Below are 24,670 nucleotides of genomic sequence, written 5' to 3' on the forward strand. Positions count from 1 at the left end.
GCCTGCAAGCCAGCTATGAGGGTCTCATACTCTGCCTCATTGTTGGTAGCTTTGTAATCCAGCCGGACGGATAAGTGCATCTTTTCTTCTTGAGGAGAGAGCAGCAATATTCCGATCCCACTTCCGAGCCGAGTGGATGATCCATCTACATATATTCTCCACATAGCTTCCGGCTCCGGCCTCTGCACCTCAGTCACAAAATCGGCCAAGGATTGAGCTTTGATAGCCGAGCGGGGCTGATATTGGATGTCAAATTCACTCAGCTCTGTCGTCCATTTGATGAGCCGTCCGGATGCCTCTGGATTTAGTAGCACACGTCCGAGCGGGCTATTGGTTTTGACAACGATTGTCTGCGCCAGGAAGTATGGGCGAAGGCACCGAGCGGCGAGGACCAGAGCGAATGCTAGCTTTTCGAGCCCAGTGTAGCGAGATTCAGCATCTTTTAAAATGTGACTAAGAAAATATACAGGCTCTTCTCCGCTCGACCTTACTAAAGCTGAGCCGATCGCATGCTCGGTTGAAGACAAATACATATAAAGTGGCTCACCCGCCGTCGGTTTGGCTAATACCGGGAGAGAGTTTAGATACATCTTCAAGTCTTCGAACGCCCGATCGCATTCTTCATCCCATTGAAACTTAGTGGCCTTGCGCAAAATTTTGAAGAAAGGGAGGCTCCGATCGGCGGTTTTGGAGATGAATCTGGACAGAGCGGTTATCCGACCGGTCAAACGCTGCACTTCCCTTGTATTTCTTGGAGGCGGCATATCTTGTAGAGCTTTCACCTTGCTGGGATTGGCTTCGATGCCCCGCTCGGTCACTATGTATCCCAAGAAACGTCCTCCTTTCGCTCCGAACAGGCACTTCTGAGGATTCAGCTTGACTCCATACCTGCGCAGCGTTCGGAAGGTTTCTTCCATGTCCTTGAAGAGGTCGGCCGCTCGGACGGACTTAATTAGAATGTCGTCCACATAAACTTCTAGGTTCCGCCCGATCTGCTCTCTGAATACCTTATTCATCAAGCGCTGATATGTGGCTCCAGCATTCTTCAATCCGAACGGCATCACATTATAGCAATAAGTGCCGTCGGCCGTCACGAAGCTGACTTTTTCTTGATCTTCACTGGCGAGCGGCACTTGGTGATAGCCCTGGTAGGCGTCGAGCATACAGATCAATTCGCAGCCGGCCGTAGAGTCCACCAGCTGATCTATCCGGGGCAGAGGATAAAAATCTTTCGGGCAAGCCTTGTTAAGATCCCGAAAATCTATGCACACTCTCCATTTGTTGCCCGGCTTGGAGACTAATACTACGTTCGCCAGCCAGCTCGGGAACTGCACCTCGCGTATATGGCCGGCTTCCAGAAGCTTTTCCACCTCCGCCCGGATGATGGCATTCTACTCGGTGCTGAAATCTCTTTTTCTTTGCTTGACCGGCCGAGCGTCCGGTCGGACATGTAATTCGTGCTGCGCGATGCTCGGCGAAATTCCGGGCACCTCATGTGTCGACCAGACGAAGACATCATGATTTCTTATGAGGCATTGGATCAGCTCCTCTTTTTGCTTCTCCCCCAGATCGGACGCAATAAAGGTTGTGGCCTCCGACCGGGTTGGATGAATCTGCACTTCCTCTTTTTCCTCATAAATTAAAGTGGGTGGCTTTTCGGTGATGGCGTTTACCTCGACCCGGGGCATTTTCCGAGCAGAATTGGCCTCTGCTCGGACCATCTCGATGTAACATCGCCGAGCTGCTAGCTGGTCTCCTCGTACTTCTCCCACTTGGTCCTCCACGGGGAACTTGATCTTCTGATGAAAAGTTGAGACAATCGCCCGGAATTCGCTGAGCGCCGGTCGTCCCAAAATGACGTTGTAGGATGAGGGAGAGTCAACCACCACGAAGTTTATTGTTCTCGTCCTCCTGAGCGGTTCTTCTCCCAGCGAGGTAGCCAGCCGGATCTGGCCGACCGGCTGAACTTCGTTACCCTTGAACCCGTAGAGCGGAGTCATCATAGGTAGCAGCTCGGCTCGATCAATTTGCAACTGATCGAACGCCCTCTTGAATATGATGTTGACTGAGCTCCCTGTGTCAACAAATATGCGGTGAATAGTGTAATTGGCTATTACCGCTTTGACGAGCAGAGCATCGTCGTGGGGTACTTCAACTCCTTCCAAGTCCCCGGGCCCGAAACTAATTTCGGGTCCTTCCGCTCGTTCTCGGCTACAGCCGACTGCATGAATCTGGAGCTGCCGGGCGCTTGCCTTTCTAGCTCGGTTGGAGTCTCCTCCGGTCGGTCCGCCAACAATAACGTTGATCTCGCCTCAGGAAGTATTGCTTCTATTTTCTTCTTCCCGAACGGACGGTCGAGACCGTTCTCTGGACGCTCGGCGATTCTCTTGCCTTGGAGAACGATGTCGATCGGGATAATGTTGCCGTGGCTTGTCAGCTTGCGTCCGATCGGCTTCCTGAGTTCTCTGTCGCCTGTCGACTGAGGGAGACCGTCGTCCAGCATTCCGAGGTACAGGATGAGCCACGAAGGGAAGACTTCGACAATCCCTTGTGTTGTACGTATCTGTGCGGTGGAAGGAGCAGAACATTGGGGTCCATCTCTTTTTTGGCTTGGGCCGAGCAGCGGCTACCTCTTGCACATGTGACCTGACGTGGGGGGATCGGATTGCTTCAGCCCTTGGCCCTCTGGGCAGCTGATGAGCGGTATGTTGTTTCCGTTCGGACTGAGGAGGCCGCTCGGCTGGAGTTTCTTTTTTCCTGGCCGCCTGTGCTTCTTCCACGTTGATGTACTCGTTAGCCCGATGTAGCATGTGATCATAATCCCGGGGCGGCTTTCGGATGAGCGATCGGAAGAAATCTCTATCTACTAGGCCTTGTGTGAAGGCGTTCATCATGGTTTCCGAGGTGGCCGTTGGAATGTCCATCGCTACTTGGTTGAATCGCTGGATGTAAGCTCGAAGCGATTCCCGGGCCTCTTGCTTGATGGCGAACAGGCTCACGCTCGTTTTTTGATAGCGCCGACTGCTGGCGAAGTGGTGGAGGAAGGTCGTCCGGAAGTCCTTGAAGCTGGTGATGGATCCGTCCGGCAGCCTCCGGAACCACCGTTGAGCCGATCCCGAGAGAGTGGTGAGAAAAACTCGGCACTTTACTCCATCTGTGTATTGATGGAGGGTTGCCGTATTATCAAACTTACCCGGGTGATCATCCGGGTCGGTTGTCTCATTATACTTGCCGATCATCGGAGGCATGTAGTGCTTGGGCAAAGGGTCTCGTAGAATAGCCTCTGAAAATTGGCGATTGATCCGCTCGGGCGAGGCGTCCGCTCGGGGGGCTTTCCCCTTCCTGTCATCTCGTCTAGGCATTTCATCCGAATAAGACCCCCTATCTCTGTGAGTTGGTACAGCTTCAGGGGTGCGGAACAGGGCCCGATGAAATGCGACGGTGGCAGGTGGTGCTTCCGCTCGGCCACCAGATGCTGATGTTGCTTACTGCTCCGGCCGCTCGGATGCGGCTTTCTGTTTTTGCTCTACGAGCTTGGCGGCCCTTGTCTCGATCAGAGTGTCGAGTTCCTCGTTTGAAAGCGTCACCATGTGTTGTCGTCCAGCCTCGTCCATTGTTTCCGATCGGATGCAGGAGCGTTCCCACAGACGGCGCCAATGCATATTGAGAATTTTTTTTAATAATATCTTCAATACTGTGATGAATGTGGATAGAAGAACTAAAGACACTATAAAATCATTCAAGGAATTAAAAAACTAGTCAATATATTAGAGTTACATCAAGATGGAAAAACTAAAAATTGCCAAAGGCTTGTTATATATTGATAAAGACGGTAAACAAACTTTATGTAGTTGGATGAAAGAAATCAAATTTTCAGATGATTATGCCTCAAATATTGCTCGATGCGTGGATATAAAAAGGTTAAAAATGTTTGGAATGAAAAGTCATGACTATTATATATTCATGTAAAGACTTATTCCAGTAGTTTTCTATAACTTACTTCCTCAAAATATTTAGCAAGTACTTATAGAATTGAGTTTAATTTTTAAAGATTTGGTAATAAGGTGTATTATGATGGTTGATATGCTTTAGTTAGAAATAGACATTTCTCTCGTATTATGTAAGCTTGAGTGTATTTTTCCACCCAATTTTTTGATTTAATGAAACATCTATCAGTTCACCTACCTTATGAGGCACAACTAGCTAGTCCTGTGTAGTACAGATAGATGTATGCATTTAAATGATTTTTGAAGAAACTAAAGGATAATGTTCATAACAAATTAAGAGTTGAGAGTTCAATATGTAATGCCTATTTGGTTGAAGAAGCATGGTGTTTCTGCTCATATTATTTTGCTGATAATGTGAAAATCAGATATTGCAAGTGTCCTCAAAATTTTGATGCTACTGAGCTGATAGACCTAGAGATGCTTTTTATTTTTAAGTTTCCTGCTAAGCCATTAGATGCATATGTTTCTAGATGGTTAATTCAATAAGCATACCATGCTGCAAGAACATATATACTCCTAAACTGTGATGAGGTCAAACCCTATATAAAATGAATTGACTTCTCTAATCAAACATTTACCCTGTTATGTTTGTTTGTTATCTTAATTGTCTTAAAATTACCTTCTATGACAAATTGTATGAACAAATACCTGGGGCGAGCTGGCAGGGGCATTGAGAATGAGCATTTCACCTTTTTGCCACTTGCACGAACAACAACTACTATAACTACAAAATTTATCAATGGGTGCAAGTGGGATAGTCGAAAAGTTAATTAGAGATAGAATTTACATTATGATTTCAAATCTATATAAGATAGAGAATAATTTATAGTTTATACATGCATATCAAATTACCACCTAATTTATATCATAACCATTTTTATAGGCGAATGATCATAAAATATTAAATGTGCAAGATTCCAGTATAATCAATCTTTCATCTGGACCTCTTCGTAAGATAACAGTGTACTCTTGTTACTATGTTAATGACTTCAAATTTCACATGGTATGATGGAATTCACACAGATTAACCTATAATTCTGGTGTTTACGTTAAAGGATCTATCGATAACAATAACACTGAGTTTGATTATTATGGTAAACTTGACAAGATCATAGAGGTTGAATATTCTGTATTACCTATAAAAAATGTATATTATTTAAATGTTCATGGTATGATCTGGCTCCAAGAACAGGTACCATAATGCATGCAAACTATAATTTAGTTGAGGTTAATACAAACAAAATGTTCAACAAGTTTAAACTTTTCATTTTTTCAGTACAAGCTAGTCAAATTTTTTATTTTGAATACCCTATGAAGAGAAGAAAATCTAGTGAATGGTTGATTGTTTGTCAGATGAATCCTCACTCGACCATAGAAATGTCGAACACCATCATTGCTTAAAATCATGATACATTTCAGAATAAAGAAGTAGAAAAATATTCAGTTGATTCACAACTTCAATATATATCACAATTACTTGTAGATGTTAATGTCATTTACGAGGAAATAGATAATGGAGAGTTGTCCAGCAGTGAGGAGCTTATTGAACTAACAAAATCTAACGATAAGGATTTAGAAATTGTTAATGTTCTTGATTTAGATTGTAATAATGATTAAATATTAGCCTTATTGTTCATCAAGTAAATTATGCTTCCATTTTATTTTGTGCAATATTAGCATGTTAGTAATACTATTATGATATGTTGTAATGTTATTTTATAGATATTATCATGATAGAGCAGCTAGTCGCACCTTGTGACCATACAATGCTGAGGGTTGTTGGAGAGTCATGAATATTTTTGTTAATAGTAATTCAAATTCATATATAACTTTATTTATAACATATTTCTCATACTTTAATATTTTTACATGAAATTTTACTGCTAATAGGCATTGGGTAGCGATGTACATAATTTAAAATCTTAAAGCGAGTCTCCACTTCTGGTACTACATGGAGACATGTAGACTAGGAGATGAATAATTTCTATTATCAGGAATTTCTACTAAGTAAATTGACTATGTTTAGTATTGTATTATAAATTTATCCTTAAGTATACTAATTTTTTAACTTATAATTGTAGAAAAAATATACCTGAGAGGTAGGGAAAGAGCGTCAATTTATAGAAACTTGGAACATTTATTATGTAAGACTATAGAAGACCTCTTATATGTTAAGATCGTTACACACGTGAGAGGGGGGGGGGGGTGAATCATGTGGGTTTAAAAAACTTTTCTTTTTAACATTTTGAAAATGGGTACGCAACAAAAACGATGAAAAGAGATAAAGAAGGAAAACATGAACACAAACGATTTTATTTTGTTCGGAGCCTTCGGCGACTTCTACTCCAAGACCCAGGTCCCTTGGACCCATTGATGGGTAATCCACCAAAGCCTCTTCTGGAACCGCCGAAAGAGGGAATCAAGTACAAATAAAAGAATAGAAAAGTGTAACAATCCTACATTTTCTTTTTGTAGATATGTAAAGTAAGTACAAAATTAAAACCAATGACCAATATGAAAATGTCAAAAGTGAGAGCTCTTGTGTGTCGGCGATGGCCTGTCTGTAGTAGTCGGGCATGGTAGTGTTGTAGCAGAATAGTGACACGAAGTCAAAGTAGTCGAAATGTCGGATGAATGCGTAGAAGCTTGTAGAAGAGTTGATGAAGAAGCACTAGTCGAAGCTCTTTTTTATAGAGCGTTGAAGGTGTTGTTGGTGTATGTTACACTAATAATCAGGTTTTGATGTATGACAAATAAGTTAAAGTTAGATGTGTTGTTTGTCTAACTTTTTTACCAAGTGTGTAGAACTTGATGGATTTAGAGGATTGAAACACCAGGTTAGTTCTTATTGTGCTAACTTTGTTTTGCAGATTAAACATATTATGTTTACTTGGACTAACTTCTTTTTTGTAGGAAAGAAAAAGTTGGAAAAAGGGTGGTTCGAGCGCCTTGAGTTGCTCCAAACGCTCAGGCAAGCTTCGTAGAGGCAGCGCCCTAGGGCGGGTGCCTAGCCAAGCATCCGGGCGATCCGAGTGCCCGGAGTTGCACCAAGCACCCGAACAAGGCAAATTTGATCTTCGCGGAGTGGTGGAGCACAAATATTGGCTGGCCCACGTCAGCGGTCCAGGCGCCCGGAGGGAGTCCGAGCACTCGGAGGTGGATAAACTTCGGGGTTAAAGTTTCGACGAGAGCTTGCCACGTCAGCATAGTCCAGGCGCTCGGGAGGGGATCCAAGCGCCCGAACAAGGCTATAAAAGGAGGCTTCGACCAGCATCTTTAAGATAACATTCTCTACAACTTTTATACTCACAAGCTGCTCCGAAAAGGCCTCCGGGATACCGAAAAGTTGCTCCAATAAACTACGCTTGCTCCTTCTAATTTGTATTGTTAGTATACTTTTATTTCCTACAATATGTACTTAATCCATGTATTCATCATTCGTGATTATAGTGATTGATCAACGAAAGCATTCAGCGAGTGCATGCCTTGGAGTAGAAGTCGTTGAAGGCTCCGAACCAAGTACAAAATTACTTGTATTAGCACTATTGGTGCAGGGAGCATCAGACGATCAAACCTGAGTTTTGATTATGACAAAGGATTCAAAAGTTAAGATGTCTTGTGATCTAACAAGTGTGATTGAGCTTGCAGGAAAGTCCTAAGTGTACTTAGGCAAAAATCCTAGTGGATTCTATGCAGGTGAAAAATCTAAGGGGGAGGTAACCTTAGGTCCTAGGGGGAGGTAACCCTAGGTTATAGAAACTCCTAGATACGGCTAGGTAACAAAGTCCTGGTCTGGGGGATTGGGCAGAGTCTTTGCAGGTCGAGGATGTCAAGCAAAATCCTAAAGTCGAGGACTCTAGGTGAAAATCCTAGGGGTCGTGGATACCAGGTCAAAGACTAGACGGGTCGGGAATCAGATGTCTAGCGAAAAAGTCCTAAAGTCTCGAATGCTGAGTAAAAGTATAGATGGCCTGGAGGACCAGTCTGGCAAAAGATAAACTCTCTTGAGAGGAGTAGGTGAGGACGCGTTCCGCAAAGAGAGAATAGTAGGCATCGACCCGACCTAGAGTTTCAATAAAATTCAAAGTCATGACCGGACAGTCTGAAGGCTTTCAAAACTTATCTTTACATGTTATTTGCCTTTTATTCTAATTCTATTTTGCATGAAACTAACAATTTTGCATGTTCAAATTTTTGCCTTGTTCGGTCAACCAAACTTTCAGATCGATTGACCAAACCTTAGAGATCATATTAGCTTGCGGCTAAGTTTCGACCAAGGATCGATTGACCGAACATCGGGGTTCAGTCGATTGATCAGTGGATAAGAAGCAGGCTGATCGGGTTGAGTTGATCGGATCAGATAAGTTGAGGAGCAACGATGGATCGATCGACCGAATGACGGGATTGGTCGATCGAATGGTGGGATTAACCGACCGAATGAAGACTCACCCGAAGCGACAAAATCTGTACTGGAAGATGGACCGATTCAGGCATGATCGATCGACCAATCAAAGTCGAGTCAAACCTGATCCCAAGATAAGTAGATCTGGATCAGGCTCAACTTGGCTATAAAAGGAGGTCTCGACCCAACACTTCACACGACAAATTCCAAGCATCTACAGCTTCTCCACATTGCTCTGAAAATATATCTATGACATTGTAACTCTACTTCGACGATGACTATGCAAAAGATCCATCTTTCTATGTCGTTGGTATTGTTTTTGTTAAGTTAATTATATTCAAAGTGTAATCATTCTTATAACTTTTCGAATCTATAGTGGTTATCCAACGAAACCGATCAACAATTACGAGCCTTGGAGTAGGAGTCATCACAGACTCCGAACCAAGTAAATCCTACTTGTGTTTGCAATTGTGTTTTCTATTTTCCGCTACGTTCCATTCTGTACTTTGTAAAAAATGGGAAATAACCACGAATGATATTCACCTCCCCTCTAGCACGTCTCGATCCTACAAGCACTTGTCTTTTTTCTTTCTTCCATCTTTCTCCTTATCTTTATTTCCGCTGCAAACATAGTATTTTAAAAGAAAAGAAAGTTTTTAAAAAATTACATGATTCACCCCCTCTCACATGCTCACGATCGAACATGCGCCTCCAATGCCACTAGAGGCGCCTTCTGTTAGGACTAAAAGATTTCAGATATCTCCACAATTATATGATATTGTCCCCTCTAGTGTTTTTACGATCCAACAGCTTCCGTTTTCTAAGTTCTATCCTGAGAAAATAGTTTCTTATCGTCGTCTAGGTCTTCTGCATTATCCGATTGAAGGTGTCTTCAAAGCCCTCCGAGACGCCTTCAGCGCCTAGCTTCAAGGCGCCACCACGCCCTTCTGCGCGAGCTTTCGACCAAGCCTCCGAAGCACCTTCAACAGCACCAAAGGCGCCTTGAGTACTATTCATTAGAGTTGATTTTGCTTTCTAACTCCTGCAAAAATATGTTAGTCCAATAGAAAAATATCTAACTTGCAAAACTAAGTTATCACAATGATAAGGTAGTGGTGATAATTAGTTCCTATCTTTTCAAGACCAAAAACTAATTATGGTCTTAATTTAGGTTTCTAAAATAGACATAAACTGGACCTGCGCCTAAAGTCCTCAATTGGGACTCATCCTTATTGAAGCTCTCTCCTCCATTGACTTACCTTACTTACCATGTAGAATCGCTTGACTCCCTCACGATCCACCAAGTCTTCCTGTCAGTTGTCAGGTCTATACACCTAACTGGACTTTGGCCAACAACCAGATCCCGCGAATCCAGCCAGACTTTTCGCCAGATATTGAGTCACTCCTTGACTTATCTGGACCTTTACACCAGCTATCAGGTCCTCCAGACCTAGCTGGATCTCATCTTGGTGTCAGACTAGTCAAGTTCTGCATACTTGATAGAAAAGTTAAATCACACAACACATCTAACTTTAACATTCATCAAAACTCATGTTTGATCATTGGTACCAACTACACCAACATTATACACTTTGAAAAAGAAGGGCACAAGACTAGCTTTTGCATCAGATGAGATTTGGCCTGCATGGACTACCACCTTAGGTTGGAGATAGGTGGAGGTTAAATTCTGTAGCTTCTCGATTAAATAAAAATATAAAGCTCACTGGCCATACTTTTGGATCCAAGTCTATTGTAGAGCATGATGTCAATTTGATGAGTTTAATTTAAAGTTATATAAGTAAATTTTAATTTATTATCAAATTTGTATAAATTTGATGTTACTTTTTTTTTTGTATATAGGAATGTACTCTACAGAGACCTCTTAGTTGTTGGGAGAAATTTAACAAGACTCACAAGAAAAGTGATGACATATTTGTGTTGGTACTCCAAGGTAGTTTTGATGTGATCAACTAAGTAAGGTTAGGTCGTGTTGGTTTTTAACCCTGTGTCTAAGTATGCAGGAAGTTAGGTGCACAGGAAGTCGAGCAAAAGACACAGCTAGCGAAAAGGACGGCACAGGAGAGAGCCAACAGGCTCGGTGCATTCGAGGGATGAAGTGCTGCGAAATAGTACACGGGCGAACAAGAAGGAGGCGCACGACTTTTTCGAGGGACAAGAAGCTGGAGCGGAAATTTGCTTGAAGGTCGGAAGTTGGGTTCGGGTGAACCCTATTCCGGATGGCCGAGATTACCCAAGTAGAGCTAGAGTCAGAGCGGAAGACTCGGACCAAGGCAAGCGGAACTTGAGCTAAAGACCGGGATCAAAAACCAACAAGAGGTTGACTTTCTTGGTCCGATCCGGTCGCCTGGACCCATCGGGCTCCGACCGCCTGGAACCCTTCCGGGTGCCCGAACTAGAATTCTTATCTGGATCATGTCAAACATGATCCGTTGTGACGGGAATAAAGTTTTATCCCCCTCCAGATGCCTGGAACCCTTCCAAGCGTCCCGACTAGGGCTATAAATATAGCCTTGGTCCCAGAAGTCGAAACAGAACATTTGTAAACAACTTCTTCTGTCTAGCTTTGATTTTTTAGTGTTGTTATTGTTGTAAAGAGGTTTCTCTGTCTGAAAGAGAATTTAGTGTGTCTTTTAACTTTCTTGAATTAACAACCTCCCCGGTTGTAACCAAGTAAATTCTTTCGTGCCTCTTCTTTTCTTTATTTGCTTAATTTATTTCATGCAAGTGTTTAATTAAGCTATAACGTCTGAGGAAGGTTGTTTTTCTTTGCAGGACTATTCACCTCTCTCTAGCTAACCACCAAGGGTACTAACAATTTGTCGATCCTCGATCCCAAGATATAGATATAAGAATATTAATTTTATTACATATAATTGTTAATAATGGTTAGCTTTAGTAGTTATGTAGCATATATTAATCATATATTTGTCTTCACATAGGAGGAATGGCTAACAGAGTGGCTCAAACATCTGCACCACCAGTAAAGGAAGAGGAGTTACAGGCTCCATCCACCGAGGTGATAAATGACATTTATTATGATATATCAGTGGAAGAACAAAGAACTCCACCCTCTACAACCTTGGCTCACAGGCCAAAGTGGCATTTAATCATTTAAGGATGCTTAGGGGTCGTCCTAGTTCTTCTTTTACTGAGATGGAGTCACTTAGAGCAGAAAATCAAGACCTAAGGATTCAATTGGCAACGGTGGAGGAGAGGATGACTGAAAGGGATGCGAGAAATGATGTTGTCTTAGTTGAGATACGAGTAGTCATTGCTCAATTTACCCAATTACAGTGTCATTTTGAGTCACAGGAGACTCAAGACTCGTGAGACCCTACTAAGTAGTATCTTTATGAGATATGTTCAACTACAACTTAGTTTTTATTATTATTCATAAAATATGTAAAATATATTTATTCGGTTTTGATGTTATAATATGCTTATCTCTAATTATATTATATTTCCTCAGGATAATTCGTCAATCTATATAGCACCACCATCAATTATTTAAAATATTATTCAAGTATTTTTTTTACCTATAAAATTACTTATACATTCATGTTTTTAATGTATTTTCTCATTATTGTTAAATCGAAAAGAATTTAGATATCTCCACAATGACATGATATTGTCCACTTTGGGTCTAAACCCTTATGGTTTTGCTCTTGGGCTCTACCCAAAAGACCTCATTCCAATGGAGATATCTTTTCTCTTATAAACCCATGATCTTTTCCATGTGTTTTCAATGTGGGACTGATCTTTTCCATATGTTTTCAATGTGGGACTATATTTGCAACATTGCAACCCCAACAATCCCCCCTCAAACAAAGGATCACAGGCTTCCCACGTCCGATCCTTGACCCACCAGGTCTTCCTGCCCCTCGGTCCACCCGACCTACTAGGACTTCCTACCTGGTGTCTGGTCCTCTTGATCCGAACATAGGAGCCCCCTTTCTTTGTTCGAGGTCAATATTATACTCACATGACTCAATCAGATCATAACTCTTGTGCACAGTCGGCGGTTAAACCTTCTTGCAGTCCAGGCTCTGATACCAATTGTTGGATCGAAAAGAATTTAGATATCTCCACAATGACATGATATTGCCCACTTTGGGTCTAAGCCCTCATGGTTTTGCTCTTGGGCTCTACCCAAAAGGTCTCATTCCAATGGAGATATCTTTTCTCTTATAAACCCATGATCTTTTTCATGTGTTTTCAATATGAGACTATGCTTGCAACTTTGTAACCCAACAATTATTAATTATTGAATCAATTTGTCTTACATGATTCTGATACTAATCTATCATATTTTGCTTTCTATAGGATTTGATAGTACTATATTATAGGATTCTATTTGGATATCTTTGTAATAGATTATGGACATGATTTGTATGTATCATTATTGGATAGTTTATTATGTTAGTTTGTATGGATTTGAATAATAGATTTGATTGTTTGTGTATGGATTGTAATGAGTTGTGAATATATAGTTTAATGAATTAGTTGTTTGTGTATGGATTGTGAATGATTGTGTAATGGAATGTAACACATTTTGTGAATGTATAATGTATTTGTATCAAAAAATATAAATAGGGTAATTATAAATTTAAAATTAGATCGGTTAAAATTTTTATAGTTTACCGACGGAATGATGAGTTCTAACGGTAATTACCGACAGAGTTTGCTATTTTGTCAATAATTATTGTATATGAACAATACTTTTTTCCGATAATTATCAACGAAACTTGTAATTTCATAGATAAATTGCATTATGAGAGTAAGTTTCTGTTCACTATTTACCAATGAAATCGTAATTTCCATCGATAAATATCGACGGAATTATAAGTTCAATCGGTAAATTATCGACGGAAACTAAAATTCAATAGCTACATATACCGACGGAATTTTAAATCATGCCGGTAAATTTAGTTACGAATATGGATGAAATTTAATTTTTATCAACAAAACCGTCTAACTCAATTGATTCCAACTACCATATGTCTATCATAATTTTGTAAACCAAATAATGACGGAATAGAGATCGAAATACCCATTGTTAATTTGGGGTTTTTTTAGTGTTTATAATGTTCAAGCTTGTTTGATAAAGTTACCACCGAGCCAAGTCGAGTTGGGTCGAAGTTAAAATGAACGCAGTCATTGAAATGATTGTTCAAACAGGACTTGATTTTTTTACAAGCTTGAGTTTGGTTTAAACTTAGTTTGAATTTGGTTAGTTTAGATGTTATCGAGTTCTTAGTTCCATATTGTTTGAAAATTTTATAATTTTAAGTTTATTTGATTGGTTATTAAGTTTGATAATATAAATTTATTTATTCATTTTAAATTTTTTTATTTATTTATTTATCATATTGATAATAATTTTATTAAGAAATATTGTTCATCTATGAACAATAGTGTGATCGTGCACACGCGTTGCGTGTGTAATATAATAATATATAAATTATTTGGGCCCCAACAATAAACTACTGTAATGGACTTCCATATGAAAAAAATTATTTTAATTTAATATTATATTTATCTTAGTAAAATAAAATAAGAAAAGTATATTTTTTAATATCGTCGGCTTAAAATATTTATAGAAACTTTTTTGATCATAGTGTTATCAATTCTAAGATGTGGGACTAAAGAGAACTTTATTTTTTTATATAAAACAACCAGAGAAAATTAATGATAATACGTCATAGCTGAGTCTCGAACTCTAGATCACTGATTGTTTCGCTGGTGGAATTACTAATAAACCTTGAAATTATTTTTAGTGTGAATAGAAAAAAGGACAGCAACTTAAATTCATTTTAGGCTTCACCAAAGTTAGTTAGTAAAGGGGAGAGATTTTTAATAAAATAGTAAGATATTAACAAACGGAATATTTATATATTTTAATTTATTTATTTAGTTTTACGGGTTATTTAAATTTTTTTTAATTAACTTTGTATGTATCGAACAATAATAAATTATTAGATATTTATATATCCAATAACTTATTAGTGGGCATACCATAGCCGGCCCTGGAGTGTTTAAAGTAGGGTTGGTGCACTGGCCCACCTTCGGCGGAGCCAACTTTTTTTTTTTATATAAATTTTTAATATTTTTTTTTAAGTAAAAGATAATAAAATATGTTGATTCAAAAAATTAAATTAAAAAGGTGAGATCTATTTTTTTATTAAATTTTTATATTTTTTTAAATATTTATATTTTTTTAAACAAATACTATTCTGTGTTGGAAAAATAAATAAATTAGAAAGGATATGGAATTATAAATTTTAAAACATTACCCATTTTTTTTTAAAGTGAGAAAAAACATACATGGAGCTGTCAAATAAATCTTTTCTTCCTCTTACGGTAGCATAGATTTTATTATTTTTATACGAATGCAGAGGATTTTTTTTTTTTTATATCGGACCCTTCAAAATCTAAGGTTGACCCTGAAGATTTATCATCTACTATTTTGTCACTTAAGTTCAAACTCATTAAAGTAATCTAATTGATGTGTTATTGGGTTTGCTTTTAGATGTGGATATTATGTGTAGATTTGTTTATCTTAAATCCACCATTTGTTATCATTAATGGTAATAGATAGTGGGTATCAGGATATATACAGGATGTGATCCCCGCATGAGTTAGAGATCGAGAGATAGTTCCTTGCTTCTCATTCGCCATTCGGTGAATATATATGACGCCAAAGTCCTAACCCCTTGGAAGATTATGCTTCAACTTCGACTTTAGAATTTGGGAATAGTGTAGAGACGATGTCTCTGAATTCAGGAATGATTTAATTATAGCATAAGGCTTTTTCACATCTCGCTGTGATTTACTTTGGGTTTTCCATGTTTATATCGACGACAAGATGCTATTAGAATCTAATTTTACTTTGGTTATTGTTGCTACAATATCTTCTGCACTCCAGCATTGATGAGCAACTTCAGATCCTCCTGCGATATAGTAATAATATTGAGTTTTCCAGCTTCCTCCATCTTTGTAACTTTAGATTCACGTGAATAGTTTCCCATAGATGGCGTCAAATTTGATCCTGTTTGAAATTTGTGAAGTGGTGCGCTGGCTCCGGTGAACGGTGATCTTTGATGAAGATAACCTTCAGGAGACCAAAAAGAACCCCTCCACGACCCTGCGCACAGAGAGAGAAGTCAACAAAGCATTAATGACCTAAGACCGGAGTGAGGATCCTTGGCTAGGTCCTCTGACGCTCAAGTCAGTTTCTCTCTCAAGGGTGGAAGAAGAAGAAGAAGAAGAACAGTAAATGAAGTATTTTGAAACATAATTTAGATGCTAGAACTTGCGTACCCTGCCAACGGAGAGGATCCCTCTTTTTATATTACCTCATGTAACCTCCGTAGTCATGAAGTGGTCCATGATTTGTTAGAGTTTGCTAGGAGATAAAGTCATCTTCTATGCTTCGTGCAATAATCCTTTTAGGAATTCTTTTTTGTACTCCAGATGTACATTTTTTGTCGTTTGTGACTTATATTTGTGATGAGGTATGCATAGGAACATGCCACTATAACTGAAGAAGCTTTTAGAAGATATTTCCCGCTAAATTTGTCATATTGTCATATTTCAAGCCGGTCCTTTAACCCGGTCGCATATATAATAAGAATACTATCTGCTAAGTGTATTTCGGTTGGTCATTTGTGTTGGTCACATATGTTGTTAAGAATATCTTCTGTTGAACATGTCTCGACCGATCGTTCAGACCGGTCATGTATGTATATATATATATATATATATATTAGGAATACCTTCTGTTGAGCATGTTCCGTCAAGGAATGTACTATAAGACTGAGTGACTTTACGCTCAGTCAGGCTCCTCTTGATCGAGCACATGTAAGCACCTTAACGCTCGTCCGACCTTCACTCGGCTGGGCGTTTATAAGCACATTGGTGCTCACTTGGTCCTCACTTGGTCGATAATATACTGAAAGATGTATAAGACTAAGCGTCTCTGAGCTCGGCCGGGCTTTGCTCGACCAAGTGTATACGAGCTCATGGGTGCTCGTTCGGCCTTCACTCGGCCGGTAATATACTACGAACTTCTATAAGACTAAATGCCTTTATGCTCGATCGGACTTTGCCTAACCGAGCACATGCAGGCACTCATTGGTGCCCGCTCAACCTTCACTCGATTGGTAATATATTGAGAGCTTATAAGGCTAAATGCCTTTACACTCGGTCAGGTTTTGCCTAACCGGGCGCATGCATGCACCTTGGTGCTCGCTCGGCCTTCGTTCAGCCGGTAATATACTACGAGCTTCTCTAAGGCTAAGTGCCTCTACGCTCGGTCGGACTTTGCCTAACCGAGCGTACGAAGGCACATCGGTGCTCACTCGGTCTTCGTTCGGCCGGTGATATACTACGAGCTTCTTATAAGGCTAAGTGTCTCTACGCTCGATCGGGCTTTGTCTGACCAAGTGCGCGAAGGCACATCGATGCTCACTCGGCTTTCACTTGGCCAGTAATATATTAAGAATTTCCCTAAGGCTAAATGCCTTTATGCTCGGTCGGGCTTTGCCTAACCGAGCGCATGTAGGCACCTTGGTGCTCGCTCGGCCTTCACTCGACTAGTAATATACTAAGAATTTCCCTAAGGCTAAATGCCTTTATGGTCGGTCGGGTTTTGTCTAACTGAGAGCACGCAGGTACCATGGTGCTCCCTCTGCCTTCGTTCGGCCGGTAATATACTACGAGCTTCTCTAAGGCTAAGTGCCTCTACGCTTGGTTGAGTTTTGCCTGATCGAGCGTGCGAAGGCACATCGGTGCTCACTTGGCCTTCGCTCAACCAGTGAAATACTACGAATTTCCCTAAGGCTAAATGTCTTTATGCTCGATCAGGTTTTGCCTAACCGAGCACATGCAGGTACCTTGGTGCTCGCTTGGCCTTCACTCAACCGGTAATATACTACGAGCTTCTTATAAGGCTAAGTGCCTCTACGCTCGGTCGGACTTTGCCTGACGAAGGCACATCGGTGCTCACTCGGTTTTCACTCGGCCGGTAATATATAAAGAATCTTCCTAAGGCTAAATGTCTTTATGCTCAGTCAAGCTTTGCCTGACCGAGCGCTCGCAAAAAAACCTTTTTCTTAGTCATTCATTATCTTATTAATTATATATTCGCTCGGCTATATACTTCTCCTATCATTCTCAATCCTAACTCTTTCATTCAACAAGCCGATCTATCATAACCCGTATCACTACCGATCTCTATACCAAACTTGCTCATCAATGTTTAATTCACTTACAAACTTAAACCTAAGGTAGATGCTCTAAGCATAAGATGAAAAATATAGGAAAATAAATCAGAATCCATATGGTGCCTTGCGCTCTTTAGTTCTTCTCTACTCCAAAAACTCGAAGTAGTGATGCGGTAAGCAAACCGAAACCGACTATTGGAGATGCTTCATGTATGAACTTCCGGTTAAGCTTATCATAGCCTTTCTCTAGCTCCACCTTCAGCACCAAAAGGCCCTTCTTGCGATGATTACGGAGAGGCCGATCGTGGCCTCGCCAGTTGTGACAGTCGTGGAGAGGATGATCACGGAGACACCAATCACAACCTCACCACAAGTTTGTGGAGAGGCCTCAATGGCGACGAAGAGGCCGGTCGTGGCCTTGCCTCTCGCAACAACCATAGAGAGGCCAATCACAACCTCACCTCTCGTGAAGGCTACGGAGAGGCCGATCACAGCCTCGCCTCTCATGATGGCCACTGCACTTGCAGCGAACTTCATACTTTGCCTTCTCCCGGTCCACCCTCACCTTCTTGAACATTCAAAACTGGACGTCCACCTCGCAAGCTCTTTTGACCGATACGTGGTTCTTAGAGTGCTACAATTCCAAGTATTATCATGGAAGTCATCGTATCCATCACCATACTGCGGTTTTCCATTTTGTACTTGTCAATTTAGCACAAACTCAACTTTGCAAGGATAAACTGGGATTCTTCTTAGTAGATACAACTGTAAAGAGCTTGAGATAGGCTTCCAATATTGAATTTGAGCAACACATCATACAATACAACCACACTGCAAAGTCCAAAAATTGTGCTCTGGGCGATTGTCATTCTCGACTTCGTTACTCTTTAGCAGCTCTCTGTTTTTTCTAACTTCATTCATTTTGGGTTATCAAGCGCTAGTCACTTACAGATATAAACCAGTTGGAAATTCCATTTACACCTCTTAATTACGAAGTTCAAAGCCTTCTTTAATACTTTCACTATAAGTAAGACTTGTAACATCATTGTAATGGATCATCATAAGTCCCTTGTAGTTTTTGCAAATATAACAGATATGATTGGCTATCGAGATAGAAGAAACAAAAGATAATTAATCTATTTTCATCTCTAGTTGCTCTTGCTTTTCCATCTAAATAAACAAGTTCTTAAAGTAAAGTTGTGGATCTACTCCTGCTTTAGTTCATGAGACTGCATGAATCTAGTCTGGCAGGTAATGCTTAATAAAAATGCAATCTATGTGGATCATAGCTAATGGCCATTTGGTATGGAGACAAAGTGTGACATTTAAATAAATTGTAGCAGAAGTTTTAGAACATGTATCAGACTGAACTGGTAAACATGCATTTGCATGATCATGCCTGTTCACTTGGTGACAAACAATGTGCAAACGTATTTTAATACTTCTCCCTGTTTGGCTAAATGGAGGCAGAGATGCTGTGCAAGAAGTCCCTAGGGAATGAATACAAGAGATGCAAGACAGACAGTTTAGTTATATATATATATATAGCTAGCTAGAGATGTCTGCTAGGGTTAAGGAAAAAACATATATGAAAATGCCAACTGATTCGAAAGAAAGCATCACATACTGATCACAATGCTTTAGTTCAATGCTAAATTTACGTGCAGCAAATGTCACATCTCTTCAAAAGTGAAAACATTCAATTATTGGAGTGTTTGCCTTTATGGATTTTTCTGAAAAGCTAAGGAGGCGTTTGGTACGCGCGTTTTCCATTTTCATTTTCTAGAAAACGCGCGTTTTCTGAAAAATGGTGTTTGGTTGCGTTTTCCGCGCGCGTTTTCTAAAAAATTGGCTATCGTTTTCTAGAAAAACAGAAAATGACAAAAAGTCGTTTTCTGTTTTCTAGAAAACGCGCGTTTTCCAGAAAATGAAAATGAAAACGGTACAAACCAAACGCACCCTAAGATTCACATGTATGTGCATTCTTGTTTTTTCCATCTCCTTGATTACAACTTGCTAGAGACTCAAAATGAGTGACTATGGGTCATCACATTCTAGCAAAGAAGAACAAAGAGAATCGATCCATCATGATTATGCCAACATGCTAGCAACTGTCAAATCTTGAAGCTCCGCATGCGTTAAGATTTTGCTTTTATACTTCTAGTGAAAGTTGATAAGATTTCAGAAAGTTGGGTGGTCCTCAACTGGCCATATTAGCCATTGCTAATGCCCATACCTCCCAACATCCTCATCCTTTGTCGCTAGTGTCTTTAATCATTACTGAAACAGACAACTAAATGCCATGACTATCTACAATGGAAAAGTGATGATTGATCGTTGTGAATGATTGGAGTGGAAGTTAATGTGACAAAGAATCTTTGATTAGGATCCTACAAATTGGACCACTTGGATTGCAGTATATCTAGGGAATCTTTGTTTTTAGTCAACTGTGGATCTCCAGTAGCCTAAGATTAATCAATCAATACTATAATTCAGCAAAAGGAGTAATTAATGAGGCTAGGAATTAGGAAACACATCATTGATTTAAAAAAAAAAAAAGTGTCATTTGGTAGGAAGAAAGACGTCCTACGAAGAGGTCAAATGGTGCCTCAGGTTAGAGAAGAAAGACGTTCAACGAAGAGATCAAATGTATGATCGCGATCCAACATGCTTATTCTCACGTACTTACGGTCTGCACCGAAATGCTTGCCGTTCCGAGACAGGATCTTGTGACTCCTTAAGAAGCTTTCACAGTCTTCTACTCCCTCCTTTTCACATTCGAGCCAGGCAAAAGCTACCACCCAATGAACACAAAAAATTAGATGAATCTCAATACTTAATATGAAATGAATGATACAGTATGATTAGGAAATAAATATAAATAATTCACAAGTTAAGATTAATGGTGGAAGAAAGAAAATTTTTGACTGAGTGGAGGATTACCAGGATAGGTTTCAGTCCTCTCCCTTGCGAACGTACAATGGGATGGCTGGAACTCAGGTAAACTAAAGATGCCTGAGACCTTCACAGCTTCGCGCAACTTCTTCCATCTCATGGACATATGTTGCCGACCGAAATTGAAGAGTTTGTACTTGTTCTCTGGATTTGGAAGTTCATAACCATCTGAAATGGCCTTGAATATCTTAGCTGCCCGGAGTTGTGAATCCTTTGAAACTCCAATGCTGTTCAGCTCAATAAACTTGATCATTCTCTTAGCAACATCCTTGTTTCTCACTAGAGCCCAGCTGTAAATCATTACTTAAAACCTTTATTTTTTTTTACAAGTGTCAGAAGTCTTGTTGCAGGTGAAGGAAAGAAGTTTACCCAACTCGACTTCCAGCATGGCCGGTCGTCTTTGAGACAGTAAATAGCATAATATCGTGGTCTTCAGCACGAGTTATGGGGGTGTATTGTGGCCAATAGTATGCCAAGTCATAAATTGTCATTCCATTCTCAGAGTTCAGGACTGCTTCTCTAATGGAACCATCAGGATTGTTAGGGGAGCATACTAACTCTATGTAAGCATTGCCTTTGCATGCTGATGCATCACCAGCCCACCGATATAGCCCTGACCGAAGGTAGTCTGTCACTGCTGGATATGACTGCAATTATCATTGTCAATTACAATGTTATCCAGATGAAAAGGGTTTTCAATCTAGGGCACTAAGACTAGTAGAAAACTGAAATAACTGAAGACAACTCAAAGTATGTGCTTTAAAACAGCAGTAGATCAAGAGAGGTCTTAATGAGTAGTGACAATATAGAAGATAACTGGGGCACCAACTGTAAATAGAAAATTTAATTTCATTGGCTTGCAAAGATAATTTTAATAAAAAAAAAGGTGCAAAAACACTTCGTACATGAAGGAGAGCCTTGGCGCAATGGTAAAGTTCCTGTTGTGTGACCTTGTGGTTATACATTCGAGTCGCGAAAATAACCTCTTACAATCCAGTGTAAGGTTGCGTATCATAAACCTAATATGGACGGTCCTTTTGCAAAAACACTTAGTCCTAGTCCACTCAAAGTGAAAAAAGTGGAATATTTTGGTAAAACTTTTTCTAGCACATGTGCCCCCCACAACTATGAAACATGCATCTGCTTGACCATGTTGCTTAGGACACTCACTGACCTCAGGGCATTGTTCTCTTTAACTATTTAAGTATAAATGTCCAATCTATACGAGAAAAGGTAGGACTTCCAATAGAGTTGAACTCTTACATTATTGAAGAGATGTAAGACAGAACATGGGGCGCCATTTGAAAACAAAGTTGCAACAGATGTATGATTAGTCTACAGAACTAAACAACACATGCAGTCGGCAATAGAAAATCTGTAGGAAGGGAAGTAAAACGCAGAAAGATATTCAACAAAGCTACAATAATTAAAGATGTCTACTTCTTAGGGACCACTATCTTTATGCCTACATAATAAGCTTATCTATTAGTCAATACCAAGGAATTAATTGATGGGGACTTTGGCCCACTAAGAAAAGTAACCATCTCAATCCTCCTCATGATGGTAGAAATTAAAGACAAGCACAACAGCAACAAAAGATTCTTCATGTAAATCCATAAACCTTGAGAATTGGTTCTATGGATTATATGTAATGGAACTCACCGAGTAGTATGGAACTGCAGAAACAACACTAAGTGGCTCAGGAGTGTCGGGAGGAGATAAAGCGTAAAGGGCAGCTTGAAAGAGCTGCGTTGAGCCTGTGCCCACGATCACAAAGTGGTTATCAGCTATAGCATTTCCTACGAGGCGATGGAGGCGACGAATCTCATGATCAAACTCTGGTTCAAGGAACCAGCACAAGTTGGTGACGTCTGAGAAATAGCTAATGGCCTGCCACCCAGCGATCGTTATGTCCCCTCGGTTGCCCATTCCCTTCCAGAAGGATTCGTACATGGTTGGGTCTCCGCTGGAAATCATTCCACAGTAAGATAGTAAAGTAAATACCAGAAGCAAAGTCAAGATTTTTACATCTTCTTAAAAGTATATATAAATATATGGCTGTTTCATCCCCTTTGGAATTAGGTAGAGTACTTTTAGTTATCACATTTGTTTCGAACAAAAAAGAATGAAGATGATTGGAAAAGTGAAGGCAGATAGGAGTTTCACACAAGTACTTGTTCCAAATACGATGTGAAAAATCAAACTTTAGGAGATGGAAAGGAAGAGGAGGAAAAGATCGGCGACATTACTGATCTTGTAACCGGCAATCGGATTCGACTAATTGATTGAGGAGGATCGGCGATGAGAATACTCACTGGTCGAGGTTAATAACGGCATCCTTGGATGCGGGGAGGGAGCCGGAGGTGGAAGACACGCTGATCTCCTCTTCCTCCGACACCATCTCCTCCTTCTGGCCTTCTGAATGCGGCGACGCCACGAGCGCACCCTCCGCCACGGAACCTTCGGAGTCGAGACCTAGCGGCGTTCCGCTCCTGTCTAGCGAGGGCAAGGCGAACAAAGCGATGGCTACCAGATTCAGCGCGAAGGATCCGAAAACGAGGAGCTCCCAGCCGAGGCTCGCAAAGCCGACCAGACTCCCTTGGGCCGACGACCTGTTTCGCCTCGGCATCTTCTTGGAAGTCTTGGCCATCGGAGCTCGCAGTCGGTCGGAGGAATCAGTTGCGGCGTCAGAAAGGGGCTGGTCCGCCGGAGAGGGAGGTGAAGGAAGCGCGGCAATGCCGGCAGACTGGGTACGACGGCGAGGACAAGGTCGTGACGTCGTTCCCCTCTTTGCTGCACCCTTATAGAGCACTTGTACGGTTCGGAATGGAGACTGTTCTACAAACGTCGACCTTTAAATGATTAAGGTTTAGCGTAGCAAATTAAATAGGCGTGACAATGGATTAGATACGAGATTCATTGGATATTAGATATTTATCCTCATTCATGTATACATATAATTAAATATTTTCTATATTAATAATTTTTTCCTTTCCATTCAACTATAGTTATTCAATAAAAAATATACTAAAATTAATACCATATTAAAAAAAAATATATATATATATATATATATATATATATAATCAGATATTGATAATTTTTTTATATCCTCCTTCATTTAGATCGAATATCAAATCTTCAATCAGATTCGAAAAAAATTATCATTCCTACTAATAAAAATTGATTACACTCATTCCAAACGCTTTTCATATTCATCCCTATTATAGCAAAAAATCATTGACTCCAGCCCCACACAATTGTCCCCATATTCTTTCTTTTCATTCAAGCTTGATAAAAAGTATCTATTTATTAGGGAGAATGTCTTTTGTAGTGGACTATCAACCTATCTTAGTACATAAATGAGCTATTTGTAAGAAAAAATTACTTCTACTTAAAAAAAGAAAAGAAATCTATAATTTTGATACAAGTCATTTATGTACTTGCAGACAATTTAACCGACCTTGGTTCTGTCACTATATTTAGACATATAGATGCTATTATCATACTATTAAGAGGATTAGTTATCAAAGGTTTTTGATTGAGAGTTAAATAGAAAAAATATATACTTAAGCCAATATATGGGAGGACGATATACACAATTTATCGAGATTTCACTCAGACCTGTTGTAACAATACTATCACATGCTAGGCAACCATGCCTTCGGGGTAAAGAGATGCATCATAAAAATAATTATCTGACAAAGGTAAAATTGATCGTCCCCAGCATTTCTATCGCATCCGATCCCAAATCATCGTGAGGAAGGTAAATCATGACAATTGAAAGGGTAAGTGGTGGTGGGGGTGAGTTACACAGGATCCAGGGATTTACATCCCGGGATTTACGTCCCGACAGTCCTACGGTTCAATCTCACGACCTCATGTGATAAGCATACCACTATTTACCATCTCGGATGACCCGTGAGATCAAATTATAAACATAATTATGATTCATGCACGAGTCAATTAGATGCGGTTCAAAATTATTATTTTTATTTTCAAAAAATATTTAATTTTTTAAAAATCTTACTATTTTATTAAAAATCTCCCCCCTTTACTAA

General features: G+C 40.0%; 1 protein-coding gene across 1 annotated transcript; it reads right to left on the reverse strand.

Annotated features, from left to right (window-relative positions):
• Positions 1-20,145: 20,145 nt before the first annotated feature.
• On the reverse strand, positions 20,146-23,450 carry LOC121971938 (tryptophan aminotransferase-related protein 1-like). The gene is made up of 5 exons (XM_042523471.1): positions 22,925-23,450; positions 22,272-22,575; positions 20,979-21,256; positions 20,598-20,899; positions 20,146-20,448 (listed from the first exon to the last, which is right to left on the reverse strand). The coding sequence occupies exons 1-5, from the start codon at positions 23,257-23,259 to the stop codon at positions 20,264-20,266; spliced, it is 1,404 nt and encodes a 467-aa protein (XP_042379405.1). The 5' UTR covers positions 23,260-23,450; the 3' UTR covers positions 20,146-20,263.
• Positions 23,451-24,670: the final 1,220 nt, after the last annotated feature.

This window comes from Zingiber officinale, chromosome 4A (genome assembly GCF_018446385.1).
Source record: "Zingiber officinale cultivar Zhangliang chromosome 4A, Zo_v1.1, whole genome shotgun sequence".
NCBI lineage: Eukaryota > Viridiplantae > Streptophyta > Magnoliopsida > Zingiberales > Zingiberaceae > Zingiber > Zingiber officinale.